Below are 24,189 nucleotides of genomic sequence, written 5' to 3' on the forward strand. Positions count from 1 at the left end.
GTGTGAATGATTTAATTAACAAAAACTTTTTTTCTTTTTGCTGAATGGAATCTAGAAATAAGTGGATTATGAGGGAAAGTACAGAGATTAAGACGATAAGCATAAAAAGGGTTGTGAGCATTGAAGAGTAACAAGCTATGTAAATCATGGGCCAAAAACAATTGTTATTAGTAAAAGCCAGGCCCAATGTACTGCCCCATTTCATTGGCCAATTGCTTGAGTTCCTGGAAATCTGCCTGTTTGGGATCAGCCATATCTTCCTCCCATGGCAACTGCCTTTTCTCGTCATAGTCTTCACTGAGCCCCTTTGGTTGGCCAATATCTTCCATGGAATAAGGAGATCTGGGCAGATTGACTAATGCCAGTTGGCCATCTTGCACAGAGTCATCGTAATAAGCATCCTCTTTGTCACGACGCATCAGGATTGGCTGGTAGAAAGAGAGCTGTTGGTCTGGTCTACTAATATCCACACTGTTCTCTGGATTTTCACATGTGGAAACTGTTGTATATCTAGGAGAGAAAGCAACCGATTGACAAGACTGAATGAGTGTCTCTCTCTCATTCATATATATATATGTGTGTGCGCGCGCACACACACACACACACACACACACACAAACAATATATATTTAGGCACTGCTTTTTTTCTAAAAAAATGTTTAGGGGTACTCTCATTTTTCCTACTCATATTGAAATACTGCCCCTCAATGAGGCCAAACTTAGAATCACAAAATGTTTAGGGGTATGCGTACCCCTGCGTACCCCAGAAAAAAGCACTGAGCACACACACACCCCACACACAGTACTTTTCTGTGTTTAAGATTAGGGTTTTTTACTTTAAAATTATGTGAAAAACTGTGGGTCATCTTATACATGGGGCAATCTCCCCCCTATTTTCTTAAATTGGAGTCCCAAAAAATAGGGGGCGTCTTATACATGAAAAAATACGGGGGGGGTATCATCCCAGTCCAATTAACATTAATTGCATCTTGCAGAGTATCCTAAAACAATATGTGGAGCAAATGCAATAATATAAGACTTCATTTATTTTATCTTAAATCAGTCTTGCAAAACAGAGTACAATTTTATTAGCACATAGTTTATTGGGGTATTATTATTGTAATTAATTTACTAACTGCCTTCTGCACAACTGTCTTAATGTGATGTACAATAAAAAGCAAAAAAAAAAAACCCCAACCTAGTTAAAAACGCAAGAAACAGCAGATACACCTAAAACAAAACTAAAACAATGCAAAACAGACAGTCTTGCAGCTACTTTAGTTACAGTTTTCTCTTATGAAGAATTCTACAGAGACAGAATCCCCCTTACCTTTTAGCTCTGCACTTCAGCCCTTGGGCACATGGGCAATACTGGCTAGGTTTGGGAAAGCCTGTGAGGCTGCCCCAACCCATCAGTCCAAAGAGGGAACTGGTGGGAATCTGGCATACTTCCCCTTCCTTTGGATAAGGAGTGCAGACTGGGAACGAGAGAGCTGTGTTGGAGATAGGATAGAGATTATAAAGGATTATGTGAAGAAAATCCATAAAGTAAAATCTGCCTGGAATATCTGCTATACAAGATACACTGGATTGGTTCACATGTAACACTGTTACAGGAAAAATCCGAGGGCTCCCTTGGACAAAACAAAGACACCAACCAGGATAACTTGGAGCAAAACAGCAGCCTGTAGGCTTGGCCTTTATTGAACTGTTGCAACAGGGTATTCCCCTCTCTTGCAGGAGAGAGGAAAGCCCCAGAAGAATAGTGTGCAAGGTCTTATAAAAACTTTTGAAATTCCCCTCCTCTAGATCAAGCCCACCCCCAGAAACATCATGCATACATTACAGAAAGGAGGGGTTGAGGGAGGAGTTGGTGGTAACCTGAGTGTCTTGTCACCTGGCTGGTTCCTCCCTTCCCCCCTCCCCCTGAGTCACTTCTAGGAGACAAAGCGGAGTTTGCAGTTTCAGAGGGAAGATCTGATCATTGTCCTTTGTTTCAGTCCATGCTGAATCCACTCCCATATGCAAGTTCTTTGTGATCTTGATTGTCTTCTGTCTGGGATCATCAGGGTTGGCATGGGCTGTATGTGCTGAGAGGTGAAGGGATTATGGCTGACCAGGACTAAGCCACCCCCCTTTGTTAGTTCTTGTCATATGGAGTAAAATAAACAGTGCAAATCCGGTGTATGGTTGATTTTCTAAGAACTTATAACAGAAATGTGGCATATGTAGTATGTGAGTGTGTGTGTGTGTGTGTGTGTGTGTGAAGTTTATACAAACAGAATGATTGGGGTGGGGGGGTTCCTGCTACAACACTAAGACAAACCATGTCGTGGCATGAATGAGCTACTATACTGGTGCACATTTAGAAAAATTCAGCTGCTTAGCTTCTCTCCTTGTGAGATAAACCATAGTTAGTCTCTTAGCATTATGTGCAAATCCAGTCTTGTGGTTTGTTTCAGTAGTCCAAACCAAACACAAGCTATAACCAATACCTGCTCTTGACTTACTGATTGTGATAATGAGGACAGGGATTATATCAGGATCATGGTGTGAGAGGCAAAGATTAACTGCCTCTCCACATGCACCGTGGTCTCAATCTGGATTATAGTCCCCAGGAATTGGTAAAAAGGTAAAGGTAAAGGGACCCCTGACCATTAGGTCCAGTCGTGACCGACTCTGGGGTTGCGGCGCTCATCTCGCTTTATTGGGCGAGGGAGCCGGCATACAGCTTCCGGGTCATGTGGCCAGCATGACTAAGCCGCTTCTGGCGAACCACAGCAGTGCACAGAAACGACGTTTACCTTCCCGCTGGTGTGGTACCTATTTGTCTACTTGCACTTTGACGTGCTTTCAAACTGCTAGGTTGGCAGGAGCTGGGACCGAGTAATGGGAGCTCACCCCGTTGCAGGGATTCGAACCGCCGACCTTGTGATTGGCAAGTCCTAGGCTCTGTGGTTTAACCCACAGCGCCACCCATGTCCCACCAGGAATTGGTACTTTCAGTTTAAAAGCTTTCATGCAACTCCAAGTAAAGCAGTCAACATCACTAAATATGAGCAGACCAAATCCGAGGGTAGGAGGAAGTCGATTATCATGCCGGAGGCATGAGTACATAAAAACCATCTTACAGTTGCTGGCGGTGCAACACAGTCCCTGAGCACACTTGTCCCGGCGTGGGTCACATCTTGTTCCGCTCTCACCACGGCTCACACCTTTTGCACACCTGCCCCACACACATAGGTATCCCAGACAGCATTCCCTGTCCTTCCAGCATATCTAGGAGACAAAGCATGATGACAACAAATCATCTAGGAGGTGAACATGATGATGACACAGCATTTATTCTTTGAAGCTCAAAACTAGAAAATTCATTTAAAATACAAAGGCACTACCAGTGAAAAGACCCAGCCTAATTTTATTTATTCAGGATATGCTACTCAAAAGGCCAGCTTTTGTGTTTGCATTTCAAAATAGGAGCAGACCAATACCCAAATTGCACAGGATCAAGGCCCTTTTCTCTCTGTTCCTGATACCCTTTTTTTTCCTTTCGCTCTTGGTCTCTTCCTGGCCAGCAGGCTGTCAAGGGAAGGGCAGATTCCTCTTGCCAGAGGCCTGAACTAATCACATTCAAGAGCTTTTGAAATTAGGCAGAGGGCCACATGCAGACTAGGACTGCAGGTTGCCAGCACTCTTGTGGAAAGACTTTTGCTTTGGAGCTTCTCATTTTAGAATACCCCTTTCTGTGATAGAAATATTTTCCAGGGACATTTCTGGCAGCAAAGTTGAGGGTACTCACTGTATTCTTGACCTTACACTGCCGACACCGGGAAGCAAGGAAGGACTTAAAGCAGAACTGGTCCTTTTGGCAGTCATTGTCACTCACACATTCCTGCTGGAGAGGAAGGACATATTTAAAAAGGGCTACAAGACCATTGCACTAGCACGTTCCCTATTTCGTTGCTGGGTAATGGCTGAATTTAAGACTGCAGTTGGCTTCTGTGGAGCATCTTAGCTGGCTACTAGGATGGGACTTCTCCCTACCTCAGCTCAAACCTGGAAGTTTCCCATAGATTGCTCTGCAATATTAATGGTTACTGCAAACTTTATTTCTGAATGCACACCAGAATATAAAGGGTAAAGGGACCCCTGACCATTAAGTCCAGTCGTGACCGACTTTGGGGTTGTGGCCCTCATCTCGCTTTATTGGCCAAGGGAGCCGGTGTACAGCTTCCGGGTCATGTGGCCAGCATGACTAAACCGCTTATAGCAAACCAGAGCAGCGCACGGAAACGTCGTTTACCTTCCTGCCGGAGCGGTACATATTTATCTACTTGCACTTTGACGTGCTTTCGAACTGCTAGGTAGGCAGAAACAGGGACCGAGCAACGACAGCTCACCCCGTCACGGGGATTCGAACCGCCGACCTTCTGATCGACAAGTCCTAGGCTCTGTGGTTTAACCCACAGCGCCACCCACGTCCCACACCAGAATATAAACAGCTCCATTTCCCATATATTTCCAGCAAGTATTGTATTCAGTCATATGGAATTTAACTGTGCGCTTAAGCACAGGCTCCAAGCTCTCCCATTCCTTGCTTCCCTTGAACTAAGACAGGGGTGGGGAAACTTTTTTCAGCCCAAGGGCCACATTCCATTCTGGGCAGCCTTCCAGGGGCCACATGCCAGGGGTGGGGTCAAGAGCGGTGACTTGCAAAGACCAGATTCCTATACAACCTGCATCCAGGGAAGCAAGGACCGTAGCTCAAGGGCACATCTTCTGAGGCTGGCAAAAGCATTCAAGAAGGTTGTGGAGCAGAGCTGGTGAACTCATAGGGAGGGTGTGCAGCTTACATGATGGCTATTTAATGAGGCCTGTAGGGTCACATTTAGTCGCCAGCCTGAGCTTCGCTGCTCCTGCACTCTGCTGCAGGACTTAATCAAGAGCCCTGCTAGAGAACTGTATAGAAACCCATTGATAAAGCTTTTAATGTTACCAACACTTGTGTGGAACTCGGACCCAGTGTGGTGTAGTGGTTAGAGTGCCGGAATAGGACCCAGGAGACCAGGGTTCGTATCCCCACTTGGCCATGAAACTCACACTGAGTGACTGTGGGCCGGTCACGGTCTCTCTACCTCACAGGGATGTTGTGAGGATAAAATTGGGAGGAAGAGAACCAAGCATGCCACCTTGAGCTCCTTGGAGGGGGGTATAAATGTACTAAATAAAGAAAACACAGCAGCCCCAAGAGGCTATCTTGTCACCTCTCCCACCTCATGGAAGAATTCAGATCAGACAAAAAGAAAGCACCCACACAAGCAGTGCTTTTAGCACATGAAAGACAGTCAGAAAATTGCAAATAAACCTCTTATCCCTCTCAGGCACACCAGCTGTTTTGCCTTACATGCCACAAATTCTGCAAACTACCTCAGTTTGGAAGCGGCAGTGGCGTAGCGTGGGGGGTGCAGGGGGGGGCCGGCCGCACCGGGCGCAACATCTGGGGGTTAGGGTTAGGGGGCGCAAATCCACGGGTTAGGGGGCGGAAATCCATGGGTTAGGGGGCACAAATTACTTGCCTTGCCCCGGGTGCTGACAACACACACTACACCACTGGGAAGCGGCATTTCTAGTACACAGATGTTTGTCTTAAAATGTTTGTGCCATTTATCTCCACAAGAATCCTTCACAGGTGTGGCGAACACAGGATGCTGAGTGTCGCCTTCCAATGTACAGCACCCGTTTCGAGAATTGTTTCAATTCTTACTCTTACATACAGTACACACACACATAAAGCAGGGCTGGAAAATACCGTAGTTTTAAGTATGGTCTGGTATGACAGTCAGATGCATAATGATCTCTTGGTGGTTTGTTGTTTTCTCTTCAAAAAGAAGACATAATGTGGGAAACCTCTTTTAGTTCGGGTTTCCTTTTTCAATGCAAGTGTGAACCTGTTCGATTTGAAAAGAAGAGTGAAGTGCCAGATAAAACCTCAGAAATTCATTTGGGTGAGTGATTTCCAATGGATCTGCCTCTCCCCATCATTCATGCACAGAAACGTATGGCTTATTTTTTTGTTTTGTAATTTATTCCAGTCGCAGAGTACAGCTTTTCTTGGTACGGAACTATATAGCGAGCCAAGAACAAGGTTGCTGTTGAAGCTGCTAGTCATATACTGAGTTTTCAGATTTTAACAAGAATTTGCTTCCTGTTATCAGATTAACAAGTTGCTCTACTCTGTCTCAAGCAGGGCGGAATTTTGTTCTTGTTTATTTTCTCTCTCGTGTTTTTCTGTAAAAACAATAACAAAAATGATTTAATTTTTATTGTTTTTACAGGGGGGGAAATACAAAGGAGCATGGTGCTGATAGCACCAAGGTCACAGGTTTGATCTCCGCATGGGACAGCTGCATATTCCTGAATTTCAGGGGGTTGGACTAGATGATCCTCAGGGTCCCTTCCAACTCTGATTCTATTGCATATGGAATATCTTTAATGTTGAGCATCAATCAGTACAAATTTATTCAGTCGATTGCTGTTTCCTGGGCTGGTGACTATCCAATTTAACTCCATGTTTTTATCTAGCTGCTCAGATACCAAATTTTGTTCTGTGTGGAAATGATTCTGCATATCTTTATTTCGAAATTTCATATATATTTGGGGATGTAATGTTTTATTCCATGTTGTGAGGCCTTTTGATTATAGACAGTGAGCCTGAAACCAAGACTGATGGGGGGAAATGGGTTACCTTGGCACAGAACTCTGAATGCCCCAGCACAGACAGATTTAACTTACAGGCCAGGTTTTAGGTGTGACCAACCATTTCCCAGCCTGCTACAAGAAGAAAGTGCCAGAAAGGGGTGTGTGTATATATATTTCTCTCTTTTTTCCTTCCTCTCTGCACAGACACGATTCCAGTCTGTTTTCTTAGAGCCAAATGTTGCTGTTTCTGAACAGGGCTGGGCGTAATCAAAGAGGAGAGCAAAATTGAAGTACAGTAACCTGACGGGCCCTTGATTTCAGTGGGGGAGTTGGGCTGCTCTCATTGAAACCAACAGAACAGAATAAACTGCTCACAGTTTGAGGATGTAATATCGAACACTGCTGGTAATTACTATAGCTTGTAGGTCAGTGACAATATGACAAGTGTGAGAAAAATTATTGTGGAAATAATAAGAATTATACTCCCTTGCTACCAGCTATACGAGGGGTGGAACTGCTGCCACCTCTCTCTTTCCCTTCAAATTCAACACCTACCTTTTCCACAGTTACATCTGCACCATACATGTAAAGCACATGCCGCTCCCGATAAGAATCCCGGAAGCTGTAGTTTGTTAACAGCGCTGGGAATTGGACTCTGTGATAAGTAAACTACAGTTCCCCGAGTTCTTTGGGGGAAGCCATGTGCTTTAAATGTATGGTGTGGGTGTGATGGTAGCAATGCTTAAGAACATTTCAAAGCAGACACCCATGTTTCTTCCCTCCCTGCGTTGCTTTCCCACTGTTGATTTTAAATTGTAAGTTCCTTGCAAGCAGAGACCTGTGTATGTTGCCTAGGTGCACTGTTACATGCAGTGGTAGCACAGGAAGAGTTGTTGTTGTTGTTTTGAATCCCGGCCAGGATTCAGGAGGTTCTATCTGTGCTATTCTGTATCCAAGAACCTGATCCTATAATATTAACTTTAAAGAAGAAAAGAAAAATACAAATTGCTCATTCTCAGGGTTTTGTTTTCAAAAGGAAATATTTTTATTTCAAGAATTTGAGAGAAACTCTTTTCTCCTTTTGGAGGATTCTCTCCCCCAGCCTGCCACCCTGTGGATGTGAAAGAGGAAATAGCTAGGAAACCAGAGACATTCTCTGCTGCCCAGGCAAATTAGAGGTTTCCCTCCTGCCTTATATTTTCCGCCAGAAGAAAAGGAAATGATGCTTTCGTGGAAGGAACTTGCGGTTTGGGGTGACAGGCAGGGCCTTCTTCTTGATGGGGTGGGGGGCTGTCAAAAGCCCATTTCGAATGGCCAGCAGCCTGTGCCTCCTGTCAGTGGCCGGCTCTTCCTTTTCCCAGTTGGCTTCGGGGATGGGCTTGCTCTTAAGGTGCTGGGGCAAGCGGAAGATTAGAAAGGTCAGCCTAGGCCTGGGCTGGGGTGGGCCCAGCTTGAGGAATCTGAGCCCAGTGCTCTCTCTGTCTGCCTCAGCGCCATTTTCTTCCTGACTAGCCACTGGTTTTTTCTCCTGGAAAGATACAGATAAAATGCAACCAGGGTGAGGATATTACCTCAGTGGTTTGTGAGAATCAGCCTGAGAAGGACTTTATGCTTAGAACGAGAAGTGGGAGGGTGTCCAAGCTGGGGGTCCACATTCTTTTACCCCCTCCAGGAGAGAAGAGGGGGTCAGAGGAAGAGGAATTCCTGGGGTAGGGAAAAGACCAATCTATGGGAATAGCGAGAAAGAGGGGCAACCTGTGGCCCTCCAGATGTTGCTGGGCTCCATCATCCCCTGACCCCTGGTCCAGAGGACCAGAAGTTCACCCATCCCTCCTTTTGGGGAAAGCAGAGGTACACTAGTCTAACAAGGTTTATTGGTCATGATAGTTGAACTGAACTGCCAGTATCAAATGCTGGGGACAGATAGCACAGGGCAACTGCAGCCTTCCATCCCTACTTATAAACTTCCCAGCGTAAAAACCCACCTGTGTAGATCAGGCTAGTTTCTACCCCTCCCTATTCTCTATCCAGGGAACTGAGAGGCATGATCAGAGTTCTAAGACGTATTCAAGCCCGGCATAGACATGCAAGGGGGATATGAAGTATGGCCACAGAAGGAGAGAGGGCTAAAGACCAGACAGAGAGGTCTGGAGGGACGCATCTAGAGTCTAACACGCAGCTTGCCGCACACACCAAGTCACACGCAACAACAAAAAATAGCTGAGGAAAGGTGAGTGGGCTTGTCACCCTCCTGAGCTCACACTGACCTCCTCCTCTTCCTCTTCCTCCGGGCGGGCGTCTGCCTGTTCAATAGAAGTCACCGTTTTCTCTGAAAACACCATCTCTCCTGTACGGTTATCAGTCATCTGCATATTTTGAGAGAACAACATTAAGATTGCATGGGAGAGACAGAACAAGCGAAGAAGCCTCCTTACTTTTAAACATTTGTGAGGCGGCAGCATGGTTGACGGCAGAAACATCCTCATGGCCAAGGCTCCACAGAGCTATGGGGACAGTTGACTTGGCTTCACAGGAGCAAGGGGGTGTCCTCAAGTGCCTGCACTAGACTTGTGACCACCTTAGGAAATAAGTGGAGAGCCTATGCCTGTCCCGTCAGCCCTAGACAACATGGCCAGGGGACAGGGATTATGGGAGTTGTAGTCTAGCAACACCTGGAGAGAGCCCTTATTCCCCTCACAGAGCTGTGGTTCTCAACGTGGCTCAACAGTAATTCCTCTGCCCAGGGAACTCTGGGAATTGTAGCTCTGTGAGGGCAACGGAGGTCTCCTAACAGTGCTCAGCACCCCTTAACAAACTATACTTCCCAGGAATCTTTGGAGGAAGCTCTAACTGTTTAAATTTAATGTATGATGCCACTTTAAATGTACAGTGCCAATGGGGCCCTACTCAGATTAGACCCATGGAAACTAATGAATCCAAGTTAGTCATGTCCATTAACTTCAGTTGGTCTGCTAGCATGGGACAGAACCCATAGTCTCCAAACAGCATGCACCAGATTATAATACCAATGGTGGACTGTGGGAGGGAAAGAATACATGGGAAAAGATTATTCCATGGCTTTGTTAGGATGGTTGGTTGCTTGAGTTGCAGTATGCACACAGAGAGCCATTTGTCAGAATGGTTGAAAGCTGACAAGAAACATGAACTTGCTTCAAGAACCATGTCAAGGTTCAGCATTGCCAGATAAGCAACTGGGAGTCCAGGACCTAAGATCTATGCCAGGCTGGCCAAAGGGGTTCTGCTGACTGTGGCTGAAAATCTAAGCCGTTCTCTGCTGCCTTGTGCATATGTTTTATATATTACTGACAAAATGCCTTTTAGTCTAGAATTTGATGTCCCCAAATGGCTACCCAACGATAGGGACGGCCTGGACACCACCAACTATATTGATCAGAACTTGCATCCCCCAGGTATTGAATTGCCAGCCAGTGAGGTAGACTGAGCTTAGTTATCCATGGTTCTTCATTTTGGTTTTGGTTCTTAATAGCTCACTCACTTTGCTGATTTCATGGTGGCTGTAGACGGTGGCATTCCCCACTTTCCGCTGGTGCTTCTCCTCATTGTGATAGTTTGAGGGCAGCTTGCTGATATCCACAGAGGGCTCAAGCTGGTCTTTCCCCAGCACGTCCTCCTACACAATAGACAAAAACGGATCCTTATACTGTGTAGGGGAAGGAGGCAGAGTGTCCCTCCAGATGAACTGTTTATTGTGTATCCTGATTCCCTTGGACAAAACTTACACAGTGGTTGGCTTATGCACGGTCTTTATTTAACATTCATTTTTATTTGTTTGCAGGGAGGTCATACAACAATGAGCGTTAGTGGTGCGTTCATTCCAATCCGCTTTCGGAGTCTTTGCATGTCTTCCGGTATTTTATCCTTTCCGCTCATTTCCTCATCACTTTCCTAGCCACAAAAAAGTCCATTTCTTTTTCAAAGTGAATTTCATTTGCACTTCAATTGTGTAAACCTAAACTCTGGGGATGCATTTGGATCCCAGCCGCAAAATGCTCACTGTTTGTGCAACCCTAATTGCACAAACAACCCTCTTGCCAACCCTAATTTGCCAACCCTCTTGTGCAACCCTCTTGCCAACCCTAATTTGACCTTTTTACAATAAGGAAAGTGACGGGGATAGTGTGAGTCAATAGTTGCTTGACACAACCACCGTATAACCTGTCCAACAAACAAACAAACAAATGATCGATAAAGAGCCATCATTGTCATTCTGCCCCACAAACTTCATGCAAAGAAATCAAGTTGAATGATTAATAAACAGGTCTGGAAGCCCAACAGCATCTTCTCCCTCTCTCCAAAAAGTAGCCTTCATCAGAGGAATCAGTTAAAATAATAATACAGTAAATGAAAGTTTGTTTTCTTACTAGTCTTCTGTTTATTTCAATGTGTTTTTTAAAAAAAGAAACAAATTTGAGGAACAGCTACCAAGAACGCCTTAATGCTAGTTGGTCAATTTCATCAAAGGGTACTTTCAGATGAGAGATCCCTCTCAAGTATGGCTGGCCAGACACCACTTAACTGTTTAACTGCCAAGGCCCAAGATGTCTAGCAGAACCCTCCCCTTTCCGCAGCTTCTAAGAATTCTCATGGAGGAAAACAATAAACAGGTCAGTGTGATTTCTGCAGCAAGGCAGAAACAATTTAGATTTAAACTTGAAGTTTCAGTCTGGAAATTAATTGAAATTAACCATTACAAGACAAGATGCCACACCCACAAAAAGCTCACAAGCTGTTGTGCTGTCAGGGCAGGACTTTGATGCAGACTTCTATAAGACCACCAAGTCTCAAATTGCTCACAAGAGTAGATTTAATAGGTTTATTATGCCAGCACAAAGTACTGATTTCAGCATTCAAATTTCAAAGCAGAAATTAAGGTTTGTGCTTTCCAAATATGTGGAATTAGGCATTCTTAACCCCCAAACCCCAGCTTTTGAACCTAAACATCATGAGAGATTTGCTTGTGAACCTCTGAGAAATCAACATTTTACATTCCCAAAGGCTGGGAATTGATGCTATTCTAAATTCCCATAATGTAATTAGCACTGGAACACTCTCTCTCATCCACCTCCAGGGGAAAGCACACACCCAAACAAACATTAACTGTGAACACATCATTATTTAAAGCACACGACATGCCCCAGAGAATCCTGGGAACTGTAGTTTACTCCCACAGAGCCACCATTTCCAGCACCACCAATAATATAGTTCCCAGGACTCCCCCCACCCCAGCCTTTCTGGAGAAGGAAAATGTGTTTTAAATGTATTGTGCATGTGCGACCTGAGTGCATCATGAGCAAGAAAAAGAATGAGCGGGTTGTGGGGAATTAGATAATGAGAACGAGATGGAGAAAAGTTATTCGAGATCTTCCTTGGGCTTTAAATGTAAAGGATGGGCAGATTCCATCCAGAATTCCTAGGTGCTGTGCAGTGTTTACTGCAGCCTCCCCCAACCTGGGGGACCAAATCAGCCAGAGGATACCAGGATTATTGCAAGAATCCTCCCTTTAAAAAAAAAACCCAACTCATTACAGATGCTCACAGAGCATCTGGAGCATCCCTTCTATTATGTGGGATGGGTGTGTGTGGATCTGATGCTCCCCCTCTCCCTCTCTCATCATCATCATCCCTTACCCGGCTCTGCTCAAAGATGTTGCGAAACTCCTTGAAGAGCTTCTCCACGCTGGGGGGCAGGAAGGCAGCAGATGCCGTGGTCCTTCCTTGCATCAGAGCTGTCAGGCACCAGAATCCCCACACCAGCGGCAGCAGCATCTTGGGCCGATCCCTGATTCTGTCGCTGCCAGAGCCAGACCTGCGCAAAAGGCAGAAGCAGGGAAGGGAAATATCGGTGAAAGGAGCTAAGCCAGCAGGCACCGCCCCTGCCGGCTATTCTCAAGACCCTCCCCTCCTGCTCTCAGGCATCCACCCAACCCCACAACCCTTCGTCCCTTTGCTCTGCCCCAGAGCAGCCCACGTGGACCAGTGCTTAGAGGCCCAAAGGGACAGAGGCCTTTCCCCCCAAATCCCAGGCAAACCAAGTTGAAAAAAGCAAGGATGGGGATCCTGTAGCCTTACAGGTGCTTTGGGGCTCTCAAGGGCCATGGGTCGGGCCAGAGCACGTGCTGTGCGTGCAGAAAGTCCCTGGCTAAAATCCTGGCATCACCAGGTCTCGGAAACCCTGAAGGGTAGCTGCCAGTCAGTGCAGTAAACACTGAGGGTCGATCCACACCATATACAGTGGTACCTCGGGTTAAGAACTTAATTGGTTCTGGAGGTCTGTTCTTAACCTGAAACTGTTCTTAACCTGAAGCACGACTTTAGTTAATGGGGCCTCCTGCTGCCGCTGCACAATTTCTGTTCTCATCCTGAAGCAAAGTTCTTAATCCGAAGTAATATTTCTGGGTTAGCGGAGTCTGTAACCTGAAGCGTATGTAACCTGAGGTACCACTGTATTTAACACGCATTTAAAGAACATGATTTCCCCCAATGACTCCTGGGAGCTATAGCTACCATGCTCATAGAGCAACAATTCCCAGCACCATTAACAAACTACAGTTCCCAAGATGATTAGGGAGGGATTTGTGTGTTTTAAATGTATGGTGTGGATCTGCCCTGAGGTGGTGGCACCAATGGACAGACTAAGCGTGTTCCAGCGGAGGGTGGTCCATGAGGAAAAAGAGGGCTCTCAAATTTCAGCGAGGAAATACGATACTAAAATTTGCCTCCCACCTCTCTCACTCCATTTACATCATTATTGTGGTGCCCCCCTCCCCCATGGCACCAGCGTCCAACACAGCCCCTAAAACCACCTCTGATATTGGCCTGCCATCCTCCTCGCACCCACCCCTTCTTGGCACCCACACCCTTCTGGGTCAGCCACCCCTCTGCCCCACACAGGGGTTGCAGCCCACCTCTTCTTAACCCCCTCGATTCACTAGCCAGCCTGTAACTAAGCAGAACTCCCTGTCGGTCAGTTTCTGACGGGCCCATTTGAAAAAAGGTTCCGGTTCCGGAATGTGCCAGCTTTGCCTGGCATCTGTCAGGACAGAGCAGCTGTTTCTCCACACAGACCCATAAAGTGTATGTGTGGGGTGTCTTTTTACAGCCTTCCCATAAGCTGCCAGAGGTCCCTTGAATGATTTAGAGGGCCTCACATCCGTCACCCTATTTGCAATGTTTAGTTTGAGCTAGGGTTGACTCCAGAACATAATGTGAATCCTGGAGAGTTCAGCACTAGACGGAACATATGAAGTAACAATAAAGGACACGTCTGATCATGTCAAGAGCGCTTTCCCTTCACCGTTCAGGAAACAGTCAGCCCCCACTGCAGAATATTAAGAAGCAAGGCTTTTAGGTCAGATGGGCTGGCCTTCAAAGCCCGGAAAGGCAGGTGAAGGCTGCAATCCTAACTCCACTTACCTGGAAGTAAGCACCTCTAAATTCAATAGGTCTTACTTCTGAGTAGATATGGTTAGGATTGCACAAATGTCCACCTCAGTATCTTCTTCCTCTGCCTCCAGTAATCCAAAGGACCAGATCCCCACATCTCTTTATCATCCACACATTTAAACCCAGCTGCTAAACCCAGCACAACTTACAAAAAAGGAAAAGCAGCACACAATAAAGGCCAAGATATTCAACATTAAAAGCACAGGACTGAAAGAAAACATCTTCGAAGGAGGACTTATGGAGATCCCTGCTGGATCAGCCCTAGGTCCATCTAGGCCACACACAGGGCCTGAAGGGCATATTGCTTGTGGACATGGAATTTCTATTAAGTCATAGTGGCCAATGGTGGTCATAGTGTGGTGGTTAAAGTGTTGGATTAGGACCTGGGAGACGAGGGTTCAAAACACCCTCCCAGCCCTGCACCTCACTGGGTGATCTTGGGACAGCTTCTTGGCCAAATTTACCTCACAGATTTCCAGTGGGCATCAAATAGAGCAGGAAGAACTCTATGGCTGACTACACATCATACATGTAAAGCTTATGCCCCCCCTCAATATCTTGGGAACTGTAGTTTCTCCCTCAGAACTACAAGTCCCAGCACCTTTAAATTACAATTCCCAGGGTTCTTTGGGGGAAGTCATGTTTAGAGTCAATCCCGACATACCCACATTTCCGCTTGTCCCATTGCTTTTCCCCGGGAGAACAGTGGCAATTTGTGTTTTATTTTGCTCCAATTTAGCACTGAAGTGCAGGTTTTCCCTGGGAAAGGAGCAGGGCAGGGGGGAAATTGCTCGGATTCATGCCTAGAAAGTGTGGGTCAAGCAGAAAACTGTTCAAGCCCCTGCTTTCTAGGTAACAGGACAAATGGAAATGTGGATGAGCCCAAGTAGTGCTATTGAAAACTCACATAGCAACAGATCTTTGAAGAGCAGCATGCTGTTTATGGAGCTGGTGGAAGTTGTGGTCCAAAAAACATCTGGAGGGCCCCAGATTGGGGGAGGTTGCTTTTAATTACTGTACCACGGTCATTTTCAATCTGGGTTCCTCGGACACTTGAACTGGGTTGCTAACTAACCAGACAGAAACACTTTTCACAGCAGTGTGGTTTGCAGGTATTATTAGCTGGTGACAGCGTCCACTAAGCAATCCCTTACTTAGCAAGTACAGCTGTACCTCGGGTTACATACGCTTCAGGTTACAGACGCTTCAGGTTACAAACTCCGCTAACCCAGAAATAGTACCTCAGGTTAAGAACTTTGCTTCAGGATGAGAACAGAAATCATGCTTCGGCAGTGCGGCGGCAGTGGGAGGCCCCATTAGCTAAAGTGGTGCTTCAGGTTAAGAACAGTTTCAGTACGGACCTCTGGAACGAATTAAGTACTTATCCCGAGGTACCACTGTATTATCACTTGCTAACAGCTGCAGAACAAGCTGCCATTAAGAGCACAGGAGCAGGGTCCAGTAACTATAACTCTAAAGTCTTCTCCTGCAGGACACAGCCACAGCAGAGAGTTGAATGAATTGTTTAGAATCACTCTCTTAATATTTTGCACAGGGTGACAGCTAGACATCAGAAGAGCGGACCACACCCTGCACAACTGCATGCTAGCATGCATCCCAGAATACTCTGCAGTGTGGAGGTACTGTAGCAGATACGCAGAGGTCCCTCCGCAAAAACAAAACAACAAAGAAAGTAAATCACGGATTAAAGTGTTTTCTGGGGGCAGAAAGTTTGGAACCCACTGTATAGCAGCCCTGTAATATAAACATTGGATTCCTGTGACTGGTTTTCATGGCCAGGAAGCTACTCGCTTCCATAAGAACAATGGCTGCATTTCTGCCATGTCACCATTAGGTGGTGACTTATGATTCCAGTGAAACTGACATCTACCGTATTGTCAAAGGTCCACCATGATTAAAACTCCAGGAAATGACTCTCCCCCCCTGGGAAGTGTGTGCATGTGTGTGAACTGGGGGGCGGGGGCGGGGGGAGAGATTTTGTCATTCAGAACCCTCTCACTAAATTCATAAGGGGAATCAGAAGCCTAGCAGTAGATCACAACCTTCTCTCCTCTGAAATAAAAAAAATTAAGGTTTTATATATATAATAAATGTTCATGAATGTACCAACCAAGCACGTACCTAGATAAGTGGACCACATGTCTGGAGCAGCACAGGAAGACCGTCCTGAAACCATTTTGACTCCCAAACTGACCAAATGTTTTCTCTGTAAGGAGGGAGGGGGTGAGGGAACCTTCCCATTGTCTCAGGAATTGGGAAATCACCATCTCAAAGGGATGGCCAGACTACCAGGAAAGGCAATCAGATAAGGCATTATCAGATAACCTGGCAGACAGGAAAAACAACAACATTCAAATTTCTGTTGTAGACCACCTTTTCTGTGATGTACCATAGGTATGATGTTTGTGGGGGGTGATCTTGGGTTACACCCCTTCTGTGATGTATGCATGATGTATGGAGGGGTGCTCTTGAGCTCCAGGGCAGGGAATTTAAAATGTCTATATAAGGGCAGCACACCTTTGTTCTTGGTCCTCCTCCGTCCTCCTGCGTGTGAGGGGAGCACCCTGTTGCAACAGCTTTAATAAAGATCAGGCTTATTAGTTGCTTTGCTTCTCAATATTCTTTGGTTGGCCTCTGTTATTTTCTCCTACCAATAGGGAACCCACGTAAGGACTCTATACAGGCTCTTGGATACCCCATAAGGGGAAAAGGTCTGATTTTGTTTACAACATGGTCTATGTCAGATTCTAGATGGAATCGGGGCTACTCATGCATGCAAGTTCTTTATTCCACATGACATCAAAAACACAAATCTACCCACTCCCCATTTAACCCAAATTTCTCCTTACCACATAAAATATGGTAAGTAAAAAATTACAGCGTCTATTTTACCTCTGCAAAAACTGCTAGCCAGTCATGTGTGTGGGGACTGGAGAGACGGCATATTTCACTGCCACACTCCTTAATTCTGCTTGTTCCTCACCTGAGCACAACCTAGCCATTTTGTTTCAGGTGGTCTTGAGGTGAAATTGCTGGGACTTCCAACCCTGGGAACATTGGCAACTGTCTTGAATGTTTTCCACTTTCGAATAATCTTTCTCACTGTAGAATGATGGACTTAAAATTGGTTAGAGGTGGCCTTATAACCCATGCCAGTTTCATGAGCAACAACAATTGCTTCTCTAAGAGCATTGCTGATGTGTTTCCTCCTTGGCATTGCGCTACAACACACCCGAATGCCCCAGGCCAGCAAATTGAAACTTCAGCTTTTATAGAGTTGGGCACATTCGTTCATGATCAATTAAGCAAAGGCATTTGATTAGCTGCTACTTAGCTTCTTAATTTCTATAGAAGCAGTAAGGGTGTATTTAGTTTTTCTCCATTTTGGCTTTATTTCTATTAAATAAATCATGGCACGGCGCAATATGTCATGTGCTGTTGTCCATCCGAGGTTGTATTTACAGTGGTACCTCGGGTTAAGTACTTAATTCGTTCCAGAGGTCCGTTCTTAACCTGAAACTGTTCTTAACCTGAAGCACCACTTTAGCTAATGGGGCCTCCTGCTGCCGCCGCGCAGCCGGAGCAAGATTTCTGTTCTCATCCTGAAGCAAAGTTCTTAACCTGAAGCACTATTTCTGGGTTAGAGGAGTCTGTAACCTGAAGCGTATTTAACCCGAGGTACCACTATACCTAATTTTCAGATCTGCTAAGGAAAGATGATTTCCTCATAGCCAGCTGCTTCTGTCTGGCTTTTGGTACCTGCTAGTCAGATACCTCTGGGAAGCCCACAAGGAGGCCTTGAAAACAAAGAAACGCAAGCCCTTTGCTGTGGCTTCCTGCGCTCTGGTCTTCCCACGACTTGCTGCCTCTGAAGCAATTTAGAGCTAATTTATCCTCCACGAATTTGCTTTAGAATGTAAACGAGTGGCGCTGCCCGCATCTTGAGGAAGTTAACTTGTGCGTCGTTCCTTGTTTTGCAACATTATCGCCCGCTCCCCTAAGAAAGGTATCGCGCGCCCTTTCCTGGTCCCGTTTCCTGCTTGGCGGGGTGTGTGCGTGTGTTTTTGTGTGTGTGTGCGTGGCCTGTGTGAACACGGAACTCCGCCCCTTCCAGCCCTCGGCTCCTCCCCTCGTGGAACTGACTCACTGCTGCTAATTTAATTCCTCTGCTCATTCCAAGGATTCCAGAGGAAAACTGTCACCTTTCCAAAATACCACGCAGGCCTGTTGCTCCTCTGCGCGCACCACCACGCTGCTCTTCTTCCCATTTCCAATCCCAAGAAGTGGGCAGGAACCTCCTGGATGAGTCAAAATTAACCCTAGCGGTGAAGAGCTTTTATTCTCTTTTTTCACGCCCCCCTCCCCCCCTTAAAGCAAAGTTCAGGGAAAGTTTCTCCTTTACGTTCTCTCCCCCCCCCGCCCCCGACTTCACTAGCGCGCACAAAACCGGCCTCTTGGGTATCTTCTGAAAGTAAGTAATATTTCCTCCCCTCCTCCCAATCGTTCGTTCTGTTTAATTTCCTACTTGGGAGCAAGCCCTGACAAGGAAGATTTCGATTTAAACGTGCATCTGGTGGTGAGCTGTGATTTAGCTTTTGATTTTGGTTTGCAGGGAGGATAAACGTTGCTTGCAACTTTTCTTCTTTTGTTGTGGGAAAAGTCGACCACCACTTTAATTTTAATTTAAAGAAGTGGAAGACTGGAAGCGTGAGGGTTTCTGTATGCGTACATAAATATATTGTGGTTTTAATTTATTTTATGTATAGGTACTGATATATAGGTACTGAAATATATATATTTGTCATTGGATTGCTTGGGACTATGTTTTAAAAAGATCTTTATAATATCAAGTAATTTGTGTGAATTTCACGCTGTATTCTTTAATTTTGCACGTAAGTAGTAAGAGGTTGCCGCCGTTAACCCTCTTAATATATATATAAACGTTTTTGAATGTGAACTCCCGAAGCAGAGAGATGGGAGGGAGTACCACACCTTTTTTAATGGCTTGGTGGTGTGCCTGTGAGTTTCTCTTTGTCTGAGTAAAGGACAGGGGCTATAACTTTTTGTCTGAAAGCCAAGAGTTCATGAGGTTGCTTGCAGGGGGCAATTGTGTGATTCGGTGTCGTTTTGATAGCGAGTTTCAATGGAGGGCGGAGATGGGTTTGTTCCAAATTTTATTTTGTTAAGCTTGATTCTCCACTTGGAAGGGATGTAGTGTGTGTTTGTGTTTTAACTTTCCCCATCTCCTCTCTCCCTCACAATGTCAGCCATTAAGGGAGGGCAGTCTTTATCTTACCTGATCTATACATTCCCCACTGCCCCAAGGGGTCAACAAACACTTCCTGGAATCCTCTGCCCATTTACTTCTAAGCCACACACAATGGGAATTACTTCTGAGTAAACATGGGGGGGGGGAGTACCCTCCTTCAAAGATATCTGTGAGTGTGTGAGTGATGATTCAGAGACTTCTGAGCAAGGAGAACCCTCTTTTTAAAAATCAAAATGTAGAAATTCTGATTTGTGGGCTGCCTGGTTAGTGTTATTAGGAAATACCTGAGCCCACACAGGCCAAAACAAGGCTCATTTTTGAAATGTTCTGTGAAAGGGAAAAGTTCAAACATATGTCACGCCTACTGTGTTGCGGATGGCCAAGATCTGAAATATAGAAGTGTCATCTGGCAATCCTGGTTCTAAGGCAATAGTGATCCAACTTCAGGCTTGAAGGATCTACTTCATTTTTTACTGCAACCCTGAGATCCTTCAACCAGAGCCAGATGCAAAATGGTGGTTCGGGAATTGGAGCCAGTTCTCTTCTGCTGCCTGTGAGTGGGAGAACCAGCTTACAATAAGATTCCCTTGTCCAAAACTCTGGAAAGCTGTTGCTGGTCAGTGTGAACAGTACCGCACTAGATGCACCAATGGTCAAAGCTGCTATAAGGCAGCTTCTGAATAAGAGTCCTCAGTGGATTGTAACAATAAGCATTTAAGCTGTCTAGCAAAACTATACAGTACAAAGACTGGGGCAACCACAATACACTCAGGTTAATGTATGATCTACTGTCAATTATACAAATAGCTAATGGTAGTAGAGTTACAGGGGGTAATTTTAGAACTGGGACTTATTAGACCTTGTAGATAGAAATGTGTGCTACTTTTGTGAATGTGTCAGCAGCCCCTTTCACATTTGGGGGTTCTCTGCCCATTCATCTGAGCAGGAATCCTGGCCTTCTCCCCCCAAAGTCCTGCCCTGGTGGCATTACTGAAAAGTAGAGCTGCCATCTGCCTGCCCTTTATTTTAGGTGCTTAAATTTCCCTCTCAGCTCCCACCCCACTTTGTCAAAGGCCCTTTGCTAGAGTCAGGAAAAAGTTTTTGGATGGATAGCCGTCATCTCCCTGAGTTCCTCACATTCAAGCCCAAAGCATCTTTGAATATTTTTTAAAAACAGACTTTTCCAACGCTAGCCCTAGGCAGTGTAGTAGTCCCAACCGAAACTAATGGAAATGATTAACTTTGGGCTCATTATTTTCAGCTGGGTTGATCCTGAGTAGAACTTGGTTAAAATTACAACCTTGCGTCTCCAAAGGTTGTCTTATTTCAGGCTGGTTTTCTCAGGAACAGGTAACACTGGGGGAGTTTTGTTAAGCCGTAAGGAAAATTTCCAGTCTGCCTGTCTTGCGTGTATTGGTGGCGTTGCGATTGAATGTTCTGTGTGCCACATCTAGTGAGCAGGTGTGTTGGCGCTGAAACTGTTGTATGCTTCATGTTGTGGCTTTTGCAACTGCAGCGCCTGCAAGCAAGGATGGGCCAGTAAATGTGTGTGTGAGAGAGGGGTGGGGGGTGGGCAGTTTGGATACAGCAGTTTCCATTTGCACAAGACCTTGATGTGACTTGTTCCAAAAACAAACATGACCTTTCACATGGGTGCATGCGTTTCTCAAATTACAGGATGAGGTTGGGGCCCATTGCTGCTTTGTGGAGGGCAGCTTGCTTTTCTTAACTTCCATGCAACTTTTTTTCTTTTCCTTTGCACACGAAAACTTGTGGAAAGCAAATCAAAACGCTGCATTTGAGGCATTTTGGAGCTGTGTATTCGTAGCCACCTGCGACTGATCCTTTTGTCTGTGTCTGCTGCAAACTCTGCAGAACTGTTAAGCTTTTGGAATGGGGAGTCTAGATCCCACCTTTGTCTTTTGAAATTTTACTCCATTTTGCAGGCTCTACACAGGATCAAAATTATCTTAGCATTTCCTCAGTTTGTGGCATACAAAGGCATTGAATGAGACCTACCCTCCAGTTTGGCTTGTTCTCAAAATGGAGTCTTCATAAACTCCTCCTTTTTAAAGAAGAAACCTTCAGCCCCAACAACAATTGCTGGAGCTCTTTCTCCGTGCATCATATTCCTTTTGTTTATTTTAGCTTTACTTGGTTTACCACTTGCATTAAGAGCCTTCCAAAATAACTGCAGGGTCTGTTGGAAAAATGGTTTTTATTAGAAAGGTACATAGATAGTAAAATATGTAGCTCAATCGTATGCTTACTCCCAGGTAAGATTTGAACCATGTCATCTAATCCTAAACCAGTAAAAGGTAAAGGACCCCTGGTTGGTTAAGTCTAGTCAAAGGCGACTATGGGGTTGCGGCACTCATCTCACTTTTAGGCTGAGGGAGCCGGCATTTGTCCACAGACAGCTTTCTGGGTCATGTGGCCAGCATGACTAAACCGCTTCTGGCACAACGGGACACTGCGACGAATGCCAGAGCCACAGAAATGCCATTTACCTTCCTGCCGCAGTGGTACCTATTTATTTACTTGCGCTTGCTTGCTTTCGAACTGCTAGGTTGGCAGGAGCTGGAACAGAGCAATGGAAGCTTGCTCTGTCGTGGGGATTCAAACCAGCAAGTCCAAGAGGCTCCTTGGTGTAGACCACAGCGCCACCCGCATCCCTAAACCAGTGTGGTGCAGTGGCTAAAGCTGTTTTGCAAGACAACTGTCATCAACTCCAGGTTGGGGAAGACTGAGTTGGACTAGGACCAGGGAGGCCCAGGTTTACATATCTATCTTGTCAGGAACCATGCAAGCTGGCCTGGGCCAACTACTACCTCTCAGCCTAACCTACTTCACAGGGTTGTTCAGAAGATAAAAGAAAGTCTGGAAAGAACCATGTATGCTAGCTAGTTGAGTAGCTTGGAGGAAACGTGGGATATGAAATATATAATTTACTCAGAAATAGCTGGAGTTCATGGGATTTACTCCCATCTGATATAAATTGTAGCTGTAGTTCATCAAGCATAGGCTCCATTTTTAATACCTTTAATTCCAGTAGCGCAGAGTCAAAAGAGCATAATTTTGCTGTGGAACGTGGTGAAAAGAAACAAAGGCTGCTAGAAAATGCTAAGAGAAAAAAAGTACTCGAATACTGAAAACAGACACTCTGTACACTGATTTGTATAGTTACTTTTCACTTAAGAGCTAGAGTTCCCCTTAAACTACAGTTCCTAGGAAGCTGTATGCTTAAAATGTGTTTTGAATGTATGTCTGCCTGCCTGCCGCTACCTATGTTTAGCAATTTGTGGCCCTTTGACAGCCCAAAAGGGGAGAGAGAACCAACTCTTTCATAGTATACAAAAGCTCTTCTGTCTGCTTGAATGAAGGCAACTTTTTTTTTCCTTTTTGCCATAGACAAGTGGCTATTACAAGTCTCTCAGAGCTGTTTATAAACAGAGTTTATATATCAAGCACTTAGTTCTTACTCAGTAAATAACACTTTCAAGCAGTGCAATGCAATATGGATACCCTCTCCTTTCCTTTGTTCCATACTTGTGTGGAGATATGCCAGAGCAAGTGGGGGCATCAACTAAATGTCAGCTCAAAATGTCTGCCTAATGTCTGAGGCGAGATGCTTCAGTTTGGATTGTCTAGATGACGATATTCTTCATTGTATACTCATATTGGTTTATGCGGAGATGGTACTTGTGCGCAACTGTTATAGGCGTCCTTTCTCCCTCTGTCTGAATTATCCGTTCAACGTTTGTCCTTCTTTCGAACCTTTGTTTTGTTGCCAAAGAACATCCAATTGCCTTTCTTTCCGATGATTCTACGGCTCAGCTTTCCCAAAACTAGGCTGCACTCTGAAAATCACTTAAGTAGTATAAGTGGTTTCGAGATTGTAGCAGTACAGGAAATCCAGTTGGGTGGGACAACCCAACCCCCCCCCCCCCGGAAGAGGAGACTTGAAGGAAGCTGTTCCCTCTGGATTTGTTGTGGATGGGAAGTTTGTCAGGCGAGGAGCCTAGTTCCCTCCCCATCTCACCCCGCCCCTTCGCCACTTAAAAATCAGAGGAAAACCTCGGTACAAAAGCAAAAAAACACAACAAAATCAGTTGTTCTGACTTCCACAACGCATGTCCTTGGCCTGGTTCTGAGGAAGTTTGTGGTTGTGATTAATCTCACGCCAGGGAAGTGCCTTTCTTCGTAAAAAGTTTTATCCGTCTGGGAAGGTTGCAGCTGTTGAGAGCCTTCTGGCGGCAGCGGTGGTGGTGGTGCAGGGTTAGCAAAGGAAATAAAGGGCCACAATCCTAAAAGGCGGGGTGGGGGGAATCTGATCACAGATTAAAGAGCCAGCCCCCTTCCTGTCTTTTAAAGCAAGACGTAATCCATGCTGGAAGGCCTCTTTGTTTTGCTGCTGATTGTGCTCCCAGGGGTCACTTGTACTGGCGTAACCAGCAAAGAACCGGGTTTCCACTTGACAGGGAACAGTGAGGGGCGGGGGGGACAAGAGAGGCCTACACCGTTTCGTTCTTTCTTTCCCCGTTCAATCTGGTTTCTCTGGAGGAGACTTAATTGGCCTATGCTGGACTTTCCACTCAGACAACGACAACAACCCAGTTTTTGCTCTTTACATTTCAACCCTGCTTGCCTCTCCAATCCAGTACAAATTTCTCACTCCCACCAACACCTGCGGTGGCTAAAGGCTTTCAGGGTCT

The 24,189-nt window shown here is 45.5% G+C and overlaps 2 protein-coding genes across 13 annotated transcripts in view; one reads left to right on the forward strand and one right to left on the reverse strand.

Moving 5' to 3' along the window:
* On the reverse strand, nt 1–18,491 carry DKKL1 (dickkopf like acrosomal protein 1). 7 transcript variants are annotated; one of them, XM_081886025.1, is made up of 8 exons: nt 18,408–18,491; nt 12,370–12,547; nt 10,217–10,351; nt 8,967–9,065; nt 3,800–3,895; nt 3,132–3,279; nt 1,331–1,493; nt 1–510 (listed from the first exon to the last, which is right to left on the reverse strand). In XM_081886025.1, exons 2-8 carry the CDS (start codon nt 12,505–12,507, stop codon nt 168–170), a joined length of 1,122 nt encoding a protein of 373 aa, XP_081742151.1. In that variant the 5' UTR covers nt 12,508–12,547; nt 18,408–18,491; the 3' UTR covers nt 1–167. The 7 variants fall into 7 exon arrangements, with proteins under 7 accessions (XP_081742151.1, XP_081742152.1, XP_081742150.1 ...); XM_081886026.1 differs by lacking the exon at nt 18,408–18,491 and adding an exon at nt 14,649–14,669; XM_081886024.1 differs by lacking the exon at nt 18,408–18,491 and adding an exon at nt 14,334–14,490.
* Nucleotides 18,394–24,189, forward strand: part of TEAD2 (TEA domain transcription factor 2) — a 23,299-nt gene continuing 17,503 nt past the window's right edge. For 4 of the 6 annotated variants that reach the window (XM_081886035.1, XM_081886039.1, XM_081886038.1 and 1 more), the window contains exon 1: nt 18,552–18,676. The gene's annotated coding sequence lies outside the window, so the exon portion shown is untranslated. The other 2 variants (XM_081886036.1, XM_081886037.1) reach the window with 2 other exon arrangements.

The sequence above is a fragment of the Podarcis melisellensis genome (genome assembly GCF_964234715.1).
Source record: "Podarcis melisellensis genome assembly, chromosome: 13".
Lineage (NCBI taxonomy): Eukaryota > Metazoa > Chordata > Lepidosauria > Squamata > Lacertidae > Podarcis > Podarcis melisellensis.

Bases quoted from the DNA above. Each gene is read 5' to 3' on its own strand.
- DKKL1 (XM_081886020.1), bottom strand. From the start codon at position 13,725: ATGGGCCCGTCAGAAACTGACCGACAGGGAGTTCTGCTTAGTTACAGG. The intron at 10,352-12,369 runs GTAAGGGATGAT...TCTATTGTGTAG, and splicing joins ACATCTTTGAGCAGAGCCGG to GAGGACGTGCTGGGGAAAGA. The intron at 3,896-8,966 runs GTCAGTGTGAGC...CTTCCTCTCCAG, and splicing joins AGGAAGAGGAAGAGGAGGAG to CAGGAATGTGTGAGTGACAA.